Source organism: Momordica charantia, assembly GCF_013281855.1.
Source record: "Momordica charantia cultivar OHB3-1 chromosome 2 unlocalized genomic scaffold, Mcharantia_2.0 BLBB01000002.1, whole genome shotgun sequence".
Classification (NCBI taxonomy): Eukaryota; Viridiplantae; Streptophyta; class Magnoliopsida; order Cucurbitales; family Cucurbitaceae; genus Momordica; species Momordica charantia.
The window spans coordinates 11,472,560-11,482,779 of record NW_028275160.1 but is presented as its reverse complement, the minus strand read 5'-3'; the positions used below and the strand labels follow the sequence as shown (position 1 = coordinate 11,482,779).

The following is a 10,220-nucleotide window of genomic DNA, read 5'->3' as shown; positions in this document are numbered from 1 at the left end:
TTCTATTTCTAAATAAATTAAAATGATTAAATTAATATTATGTATATATTAATGACATTTTGTTGATATTTTTCAATTTTATCATTTTTTTTACTATAAGAAAATATTGATTTACCTCTCATATCGATGTCGAACTCATAAATATATTGACATGTTTATAAAAATATCTATAAACCAATAAAATTCTGTCATTTTTCTTAAATCTTTGTTATTTTATTTGCTGCCATCTAATACATTAGATACTGTCTCATTGATTGTATCTAACAAGTATTTAACTTTAATTTACTATTATTTCAACAGATTTATAAACTTTCAATTATATACCTAATGGATAGGTACACTTTTAGTGTAATAAGATAAATCTCTGACTTATAATATATTTTTCAAAGATTTACGGACATATTAGTCAGATCAAAATTTTATTAGACAAAATTATATCGTTTAGAGGCGGATTAAACACTTTTTAAAGCCTTAAAAATTCTAAGACTAAACGTGTAATTTACCGGTTTTGTTAGTATTGTATTGGACGACAGCAAGAGATTCTTTTTTGCCATAAAATTTCACAAACTTTGTTCTACACATCATCAGAGCTTGTCAAGAAAACCAACGCAGAAAGCTAATGAATAAGTGACAAATTCACACATTACTAAGTGAAACAGACTCACAGATCAATGATGCTATTAAATTTGGACATAAATACATTAATTTTAAACGAAAATGAATACAGATGATAATTTTGCCTCCTGCGATCAAGCTTAATCAAATCCTCAAAATTCTGACATATATTTGATAATCTAAGTTTTCTGATAAGAATACAGTGAGGGAGCAATTTTGCAGTGTCTATTTGTTGGGGAAACCAGATCAATACACTTCAATATGAGAACAGTCTGAACTCTGAATATTAATAACTAATAAGAAAGCTCTACTAACCTGCTTGCTCTTCATCTCTTTCTACCACCACGTTCCCTTAAAGACAGGGAAAGTGCTTCCCCTGCTCCAACATTGTAATATGCAAGCGACATGTTGTCCTTGAGAAACCCAGGTTTGCCACTCAATTTCTGTTTGTTTGCTGGAAGCTGGATCTCACCAGCTATTTTCTCCTTTAAACTTCCAACAGTTTCAGTTAAGGACTGGACTGTGATCTCCACAACTTGGCCTTTGAGGTTTCCGTCGTCGAGATTAGGGACGGATACAGTGATGCGGATAGGTCCCTGACACCAAAAACAATACCTCTCTCAGTAAAATAGTCAAGAGATACTAACAGATAAAAATGAAGACAAAAAATGTGCATACTGGATGTTGAGCCAGGAACTGGTCTTCGGGCATAAGCAGAGCATCATCAAGCTTCTGTCGCTTAGGCTCTGGTTCGTCTGGGAGCGGTGGAGGAGCTTCTTCAGGTGGTAATGGAGGCAGCGATCCTTGGGGCATAGGTGGTGGAGGGATTCCTTGTGGCATAGGCGGAGGGGGCATCATGGTATTCATAGGTGGAGGGGTGGGGAGAGGAACAAAAGGCCGTGGAACGGGCATCGGAGTAAACTGAGATCCAGGTGGTGGCGGTACACTCATATTTGGTGCATTCATAGACATTGGTGGAGGCATAGAAGGTGGCCGATTCATGAAATAAGGGTGTTGTCCAGGAATTGCAGGAGGTGGTGGCTGAACAGATGGAATCATAGAGATAACGGGTGGCTGTGGTGGGGGTACGGGAAGCCCACCACTAATTTGGGTAGAATAGTGTACATTTGGAGGTAGGGAAGGAAGATTCAAGGCTAGTCCAGGCGGGGGCGGAAGAGGACGAACTGATGGCACTCCGGGTTTGGGTGGCAGAGCTGCAGGGCCAGGAAGGTTCCTTACGTCATAGTTAGCACTGTCGTTCTGATCCTCTCCAACAAGATTCTGTGACATTGCTTGATTTGCTGTACGCCCAATGCTTCCAGTATGGCCATCCCATATGACCTGCTTTGGTTGATCTTCTTTCTTCTTTTCAATTTCTGCCTTGACTGCGTTTGATACTTCCTCCTCAGTGGTACCAAATATATCAGGACGAGTTCGCGCCAGTCCAACTATATTTCGTGAGATTTCATCATCTTGAGCAAGTGTAGTCTCCCGAATCTTGGCAAACATTCTTTCCTTTTGCTCTTTGTACTTCGGATCGATAAGTGAAATCCTCATGTGTTCAGACATTTCATTAATGGGAATTAGCTCACCTGTGATTGGAGAGACAACAAATTTTGTATGATCCCTTTCTGCAGGGACCCTATCTTCAGGTCTCTTCCAATTCTTTACAATTCTCATTGGTGGCTCTGGCTCAACATCTATCTTCATATCATTCTTGTCATTGTCATTTTCTCCTAACCTAGCAGCCCGCATACCCTCTTCAACAAGTTGCATCTCTTCTTCGTCCATATCCATTTCCATCTCCTTCCCAGGCTCAACAATCTCTTCCTCAGCGACTGAAATCTTGCTTCTTCTAATGACTTCCTCAAGAGTCATTGGTGGGGGTAAATCCTCATCCTCATCGTCTGCGAAGTCTATTCCCTCGACCACAACAAAATCATGCCAGTCAATCATAGCCATCTGTATCCTTTCTTGCTCAATCTCATCTTCAGCTTTTTGCCTTGCCTGCTCTTGCGAACGTTCCCACTCAAGTCTATGCACACACCTCTCAAGTACTGTTGTCATGTCAGTAACACTCTTCTTCAGTTTCTCAGTCAACCCCTTAGGAGGCATCAGCACTTTGGAATACGCATCCGCAAGTGAGGTAAAAAACATGAACATACTATGAGTAGGTTTCAGAAAATGAAACTGAGGATTGTTAATCTCTCTACTTGTCAATCCTGTCAAGAATGATTTCCCATTTCGGGCAACAAATTGGGCTGTGAGCTTGATAATATCCAATTCTTCCCCTGTAATCCCTTCAGGAAGACGAACAGTATACTGCTCAGCCTCTGGAGGCTCAAGAACTTTGCGTACAGGCTTGAATAAGGCAGAAACGTCAGGCTTTGCTGCCAATGCTTCATTGCTGTCGGCAGCTGGACCAGATGGTGCTGATGCAGGAGCAGCAGAATCTGCCGCCTGCAAAGGCTGCTGTGCAGATGACTGATTCTGGGCGCGAAATTCAGACAATCTATGCTGATAGTAAGCATGGTAGGGATCTGAGGAATTCAAGAAATTAAACTTGACATTACCGGCATTATTTGCAATGATCCTCTTTTCAAAATCTGGTCCATTCTTTGCAACAAATTGTGCAGTTTTATCGACAATGCTTCTGATATCTGGAGGAGGATGTATAATACCAATAGTTTTAGTATGAGTTGCAATCGATGCAGGTGCGGAGTTGGTTTTGTCTTTATCCCCATCATTGTTATCAATAATTTCATCCTTCTCATCCTGAACAGTAAGTTTTGAATCCTCAGAAGGAGCTGGAAGAGTCAAGATTGGTCCAAATGAGCTAAGCATTTTTCTCCACAATAAAATAAGACTTGAAGACAAACAGAAAATATTTCAATCATAACACCGCCTCATACTAGCAAGATATATACTTTCTGCAGGCTATTGTTATCTGCAAAATTAAAGATTCAGAGCAATGCCATTATAGTTCACAAAAGCATGACTGATATTTAACTGACATCTTTACAAAAACAGGTATTAAAGCTAGGGAAAATCAATGTATCATCTGGAGAGGTGGCCAAAGCCAAAAGATAAATGTCATACAGGTACACAGGAGGTATAGAAAAACATGGAGCCAAATGAAGGTGTCCTTGTGTGCATAATAGAAGTTAAGTATGCATGCATATACAAACATGTGCACCATACACATATTTGTGTATGAAATTGTGTGAATATACAAAAATGTATGCATGTATATATATTTCTAGACGTTGGCATACTAACAAACCCAGTCCAGAAAGATACAAGCAAGAAGCATAGAACCCAAGGGGAAGGCTGACTTCCTAAGAGGGAGGCTAACTCTCATCGAAGCTATTCTTTCTCGTATCAAAATTTCTTCTCGACCAACACAGGGGTGATAGAGAGACTATCGAAAGTCATATTCAGTAGTGGAGACTGGAGATCACTTGGTTAATCTATAAGTCTCCATTATCTTTATAGGGTCTTGTGGTGGGCAATATATAGCTTAAGATTATCAAAGCACATCACTCAGCTCTCTTTCATTTCTCTTTATTTCAAGATAGAAAACAAGACATACACAATCAGTTAAAAAATCCAATCATTTCTGAAATTAGAACTAACACTGACTAACCACAAAATTTAAAGAATTAGGAATTTGAATACTCACAATATTTAAGAATCTCAAACTCAAACACCATTTCACAATCACAGACTTAAACACTCACAACAATACACACAATTTCAGAATCACAACATCCACAATCCAAATCCAAAAACCCAACATACACAGTTGAAATAACATAGAGAGGTCAAAATACCCACGATTTAAGCAATCTTCAGTTTCATTTATACCAAAATCAAAATCTGAATAGCAGAGAGTGAAACATTAGATACGTAATAAACAGAGAGCAATAGCAATATAAGTAGGTTTTAGATGTAGCTTTAATTAGTTCATGCTTTGAGTTTGAATTGCAAAGAAACAAGCCCTAAGCCCTAAACCCTAAGCCCTAATATTAATAATACCAATTTATGACTGAAATTAAAACGGAGCATGAGAATGAGAATAAGAATGAGAAATGCAAAACAAACAACAGAACACCTTCTTCTAGGTCTGAATCCAAAACACAGTTGGCTTCGCTTCGATTCTTGAAATTCCAGAACAAAGAACAACCCGGCAGAATCGATAGATCGAAAGGAAATCGGAGTCGGTGGAAGAAGAAATTAAAACTAGAAGAGAAGCGGCGATGAATCGAACGTGGGGATGGATGGGTTTATCGTGACAAAATGAAGATGATGAAATAGAGTCTTAGGGCTTTTTCAAAACAAGTTCGCCCGACTCTATTACTTGTCCCCACTATTATGAAAAATATATTAAAAGAAACGAAGGGCAAAAATGTAAAGCATGAATAACCCTCGACACGGGAATCTTAGAAACTCATATTTTAACATAGCATAAACTCGTTAGTTTCGCTAAGGTGAGTATCTACTGAGCCGTGATATGAGGTGACAGTATATATATAAAATTTTAAGAATTGAAATAGACATCTTGAAAATTTGAGGGACCAAAATATTTATTTTTTAATAGTTTAGAAACTAAAATAGATAATTTAAAAGTTTATAGACGAAAAATACTTTAAAGTTTAGATACCAAAATTAGAAAAGGCAATTTGTTCGATTGTGGCAAAGAATTCTTATCAAAAGTGTTGGCCAAGCCATTCCGACTTATACTATGAATATTTTTTGTCTTACTGTTAGTTTCTATAAAGATATTTCTCAAATTTTTACAAGATTTTGGTGGGGGTTGAGTGATTCTCATATGAAAATACATCGGATGAATTGGGACAAGTTTTGCCAACCAAAAGAGCTAGGAGACTTGAATTTTCATGAGCTAGAACCACGATCTCCTGACCAAGCAAGTAGATGCATTGTACTTTTGCAGCCAAAGCTTGGGAGTTTTGTAGCATCTCACGTGGCTTTCTCCTTTTGTTTCGCTCGGAACATTGACGATTTTATAAGTTTTTGGGGGCAATGGTTTCAAAGGCAAAGTCTACGTTCTTTGGAATTGTACGGTTGGGACAATTCTTTGACTTTTTGTAAAGAAAGAAATAGTAGACTTTTTGAAGACAATTGCTTCTCTAGATTCTTTGTTTGTGAATATCAAGCATTCCAATTCCTTCTTTTGGAACTATTGAATTCCAAGAGAATCCGTCTTTAAAGCTCTGTTGGACGGTATTAATATCATTCGAAAGATTCCTATCGGTCATTATTCAAACAAACAAGACTCTCGAAGAGTTTATACTATGAAAAATGGATATGAACTCTACATGCATCACAAATATTCCAGAAATATTTCCTCTCATGTTTCTATGTTATGGTCCTCAAACTTTCCTTCGTGGTTGTCAATTTCTTGTTTTTCTAGCCCAAGTGGCTTCTATTACTTCATGAAGATTCTTCTCTCTAGTTTTTTTTTTTTTTTTTTAAAGTTTAGAGGCCAAAGTAAATCGAAAAAAAATAATTATACCAGCTTCTCTCTTTTCTTCTTCTTATTTTAGATTAGAAAATAGAAAAGCTATGTGAATTAAAAATTCAAGGGAGATTCATTGTCAAGTGAATTAAAAATCTAAGGTAGGTTCATAATCGAGCGTAACCTATGCTAAGTTTAACACTATGTAGATCGAAACCCTAAAGCAAATCGTGGATCATTAAGAAGAAAGGAAAGTGAAAAATCACATCAAGCCATTATACCCTAACAATTAAGATTTTAAATATCTATGTTGTTGACAAAGATATCGAAGTTTTAAATTGATGGAAATATCAATAAGATGTCGATGTTGTATTTTTTACAAAAAGAATCATAAAAATCAAGAAATTACAGATAAACATTTCACATATTTTAATTAAATAAATAAAAATTTCTTATAGTTAATATAATGTCTACGTTAAAGATATTTTGTTGATATTTTCTATATTTATTTTTTATGATAAAATAAAAATGCTAATTCACAACCCATAGGCATATGAAAACTTGAACAATACCTTGGTAGCAATTAGTGCTACAAGCACGAAAACACACTTCTGCAAAATCTGGAGTGCTGAGAATCAGGAGGGGTAAAATAGAAAAACGACACGGGCACCATATGTGTGTAGGGGTAAATACCCGTAGAACCAATCCGAACTTATTATTAATTTTAGAACTATTTCTTTAAAAATTATATATTATTATATTTATTTTAATTTTATTTCATTCAATAATTCAATTTTTTTTAGAATCTACACTTTCAAATCAACATGACTTAAAGAATCTTTAATTTAATGGAATAACCCAAACTAACCCAATCCAAAGATTTTGCGGTCGGGTCGGGTCTAAAAAGTACCCCAACCCATCCAATCCATGAATGCCCCTACTCCAATGTAAAAGTTGTAGAAAAACCGAAGTTCGTCACACAGGATCGAGCTTTGAAACACAGTGTAGTTCAGATCATGGACAGCAAGTACACGAGTATTTTTAAGTGAAACACTTATTCTATAAACAATCATGGAAGAAAATTAGTTAAATACCTCTTTTTAAAACTCGAAGTGCTTTTCATCTATTTTTAAGGTTTCTCAAAGTGCTTTTTAATGGGTTAGAAAAAGCACTTTTTACCGCTAAAGTTTGAATCAAATAGTACTGACTTTTAAAAACACTTTTAGTCCTTTCTTTATAAGCACTTTAAAAGACATCCCAAACACATACTTACAAGATCAAAGTTACTGTTCAAGCAGACCGGATGGCATTTAATGTCTAAATATTTAAGCTAGAAAGGAAGTCGAGGAATCGATATCGCGTTACAAGTGGAGTTGAAAAACTCGGGTTCATTTGATAACTAACTTTGGGCTATTTGAATGTTGTATCTAAAACTGTTTTATATTTCATATAACAAAAATTTAATTGTACAATAACCTAAATATTTACAACTCACAATCACAATTCCCATAAGTTCTAAAAAAACTCTTCTGCTAACTAAGAACAACTTTTGTTTTTTTTTTAATAAGAAATAAATGAAAGAACATACGAGGGGTGTTTAATCCAAAATTTGACCAAGTACACAAAGCTCGACTTGGACGGAAGCTGGCTCAGCTGGTGAGCTGAGAGTCTGGCAAGTAGGAGACCTCAAAAGGAAAACATACATGAAAATAAGGCGAGAGGTCTCTATTTATAGGTGGAGCTTCCGACCAACAGTCTGACAAGCCTCCAAGTCTCCAATAGCTCTTTAAAGTTCTGAAAATCACGATATGTTGTCGTGGGGTATGTTGGAGATTGATTTCTGAAGGCATCATTCAATCGTCACGGCTGGCAACCCAGGCTGTCAGCTCTGCCTATCTCTTAGGTGGCCGAGCTACCAGATAGCTCGGCTTGGCCTTATGGATGAAAATTGAGGCAGCAACCCTTGCACCAATGGGTCTTAACGCTGTCTCATCATCTTCATCCTATCAGGGGTTACCACGTGGTCAAAGTGAAAAATCACCTCCAACAGGAGGCATGCAAAAAAACAAGCTCGACAAAAGGGACCCAAATCCAAAAGGACACCTAGTAATTACATAAGCCTTAAAAACCGACACCACACGGAGATATTAAAGCTAACAAGCCCCAAAATTTCCTCCTAAAACCTGTCCATCCCTAAAAATTCTACTATTCCTCTCTATCTAAATATTCCATAAAATAGCAAAAAAAAAAAAAAGCTTACAGAAGGATCCCCCGAAAAGGGGGAACAGCACCTGAGAACAACTTTTAAGAAGCCTAAAGAAAATGAATGGCAGTTCCCCAAGAACTTCTCACCTGTTCTACCAACTGTTAAAAAGCTTCAGAAAATTTCCAACCATGGATAAACAGAAGATGGAAAAGATATGAAGGTAAAAAGAAAGAAGATTCCATCATCATGAAATGAAGAGTTTTGGGGTTACCTTGTTCCATACTTCTTTGCTGGATGAAGAATGATCTTGGCTCCATTCAAATGATAAAATCTTAGCTAAACCAGCCTATGATTCATAACATTTTTGCGTGAATGATCCCTATTATGCACTAAGCTCCTGAGTACTGGCTGGTTTTTAGAATAAAACCTAAGCATTCCAAAACTTGTTTTTCCCTTTTTCTTTTTTTAGATAGAATTAGTTTCAAATGACATTTGAGAGCAATTTCGTACTTTAAAGTGTTTTCAGAAGGTCTAAATCATTTTTCACTATAGTGGAAATATGGAAAAGTACTTTTAGAGTGAGTTATTTTGGAAGAAGCTGCATTAAAGTGAGTTTGGTAGAGCTTCTTAAATTGTAGAAAGTGCTTTAAATCCACAAAAATTTTCTTGGTGTTTGCCTTACTTAGCTAAAACCACTCCTAACAATCCTAAAAATCATACCAAAACAGCTTTCCAAAACTACTAAAATTGCTCTTCCATTCAGACAGAGATTTATAAATAGTAAATTCAAGTGTCGTTAGCTTTCCTTTTACAAGCTACTAAACTAAATACACCGTTTTGTAAACAAAAAACAGAAAGCTATCTCGTTTCCCATCAAATTTTAGGAAAACAAATGTAATTTTGAACTAATTCAAATACCCATTTGTCTCTAGATCTGAAATCTGCAGACTCGAAGCCAAAGGCAACAGGCGAAATCAATTCCATCATGAACAGAGCAACCAACGAAGAACCCTAAAATTCCAATCAAAACAAAAGAGGCGACAAAACCCAGGAGGGAAGAAACTAGATCAGGATCATTGCACGCAAAAATGACAAGAATCAGAGGCTGGAAATTGACAAACGAGTCCCACAAGCCACGGCCATGGATTCAAATTCTTAAAAGAAACAAGAACAGAGAAAGAGAAATTGAAAAATCTGAGCGTGAGTAAAAAAAGGGGCGACAAGAAAAAGGAAGAGGCGTACCTGGAACTGGAACTGGAACCGGAAATCCGATGGAAGAACCAAGGAAGAAGGGAAATTGGGGAATTGGGTAATTGTTTTCTTGATTCGTTAGGGTTTTGAAATAGTAAAAATTTGGGAAATTTGGGAGGAGAGAAACTAGAAAGTAGTTGGAAATTTAATTTCTAACCATTTTCTGTTTCAAATTTGATTTAGGATGTTTTTTCTTTTGACTTTTTTTTTTCTTGAAAATGGGATGAAGCAGTTGGAATTAATTCACCAGTGGCGGCTTATAATTTAGTAGTTCATTTTAATCTTTATACTTTTGAAAAACTGGTCTTGGTTCCTATTATTTTAAAATATTCCTTTTCCAATTAAGGACCAAATTTTACTTTTTAAAGAGTACAAGGATCAAAACATATGGAGACTAAAATTAACATTTTGAAAGTGCATCTGAAATGGATTAAAGTAGAGAGTACATCAGTCAAAATAGTATTTAAACCTTAAAAAGTGGATCGTATTTGAGTTATTTAGTAGACCTATTAATTAGTCTTTGTGTTGGGTTTGTCAATTTTTCATTTGAAAATGTCCGAGCAATATACTACCAAGTTGCCAACTACAGCATAGTTCAATGGTTAGATCATATACATCAAACCATGAGGTTGAGAGTTCGAATCTTCATCCCCACATATTATACTAAAA

General features: G+C 36.2%; 1 protein-coding gene and 1 long non-coding RNA gene across 2 annotated transcripts; both read right to left on the bottom strand.

The window, feature by feature from the left end:
- Positions 1-647: 647 nt before the first annotated feature.
- LOC111025286 (putative splicing factor 3A subunit 1) lies at positions 648-4,985 on the bottom strand. The gene is made up of 3 exons (XM_022303125.2): positions 4,730-4,985; positions 1,294-3,562; positions 648-1,211 (listed from the first exon to the last, which is right to left on the bottom strand). The coding sequence occupies exons 2-3, from the start codon at positions 3,457-3,459 to the stop codon at positions 942-944; spliced, it is 2,436 nt and encodes an 811-aa protein (XP_022158817.2). The 5' UTR covers positions 3,460-3,562; positions 4,730-4,985; the 3' UTR covers positions 648-941.
- A 2,528-nt stretch (positions 4,986-7,513) lies between these two features.
- Positions 7,514-9,798, bottom strand: LOC111025294 (uncharacterized). The gene is made up of 2 exons (XR_002603497.2): positions 9,543-9,798; positions 7,514-9,454 (listed from the first exon to the last, which is right to left on the bottom strand). It is a non-coding gene; the product is annotated as an uncharacterized LOC111025294 (long non-coding RNA).
- Positions 9,799-10,220: the final 422 nt, after the last annotated feature.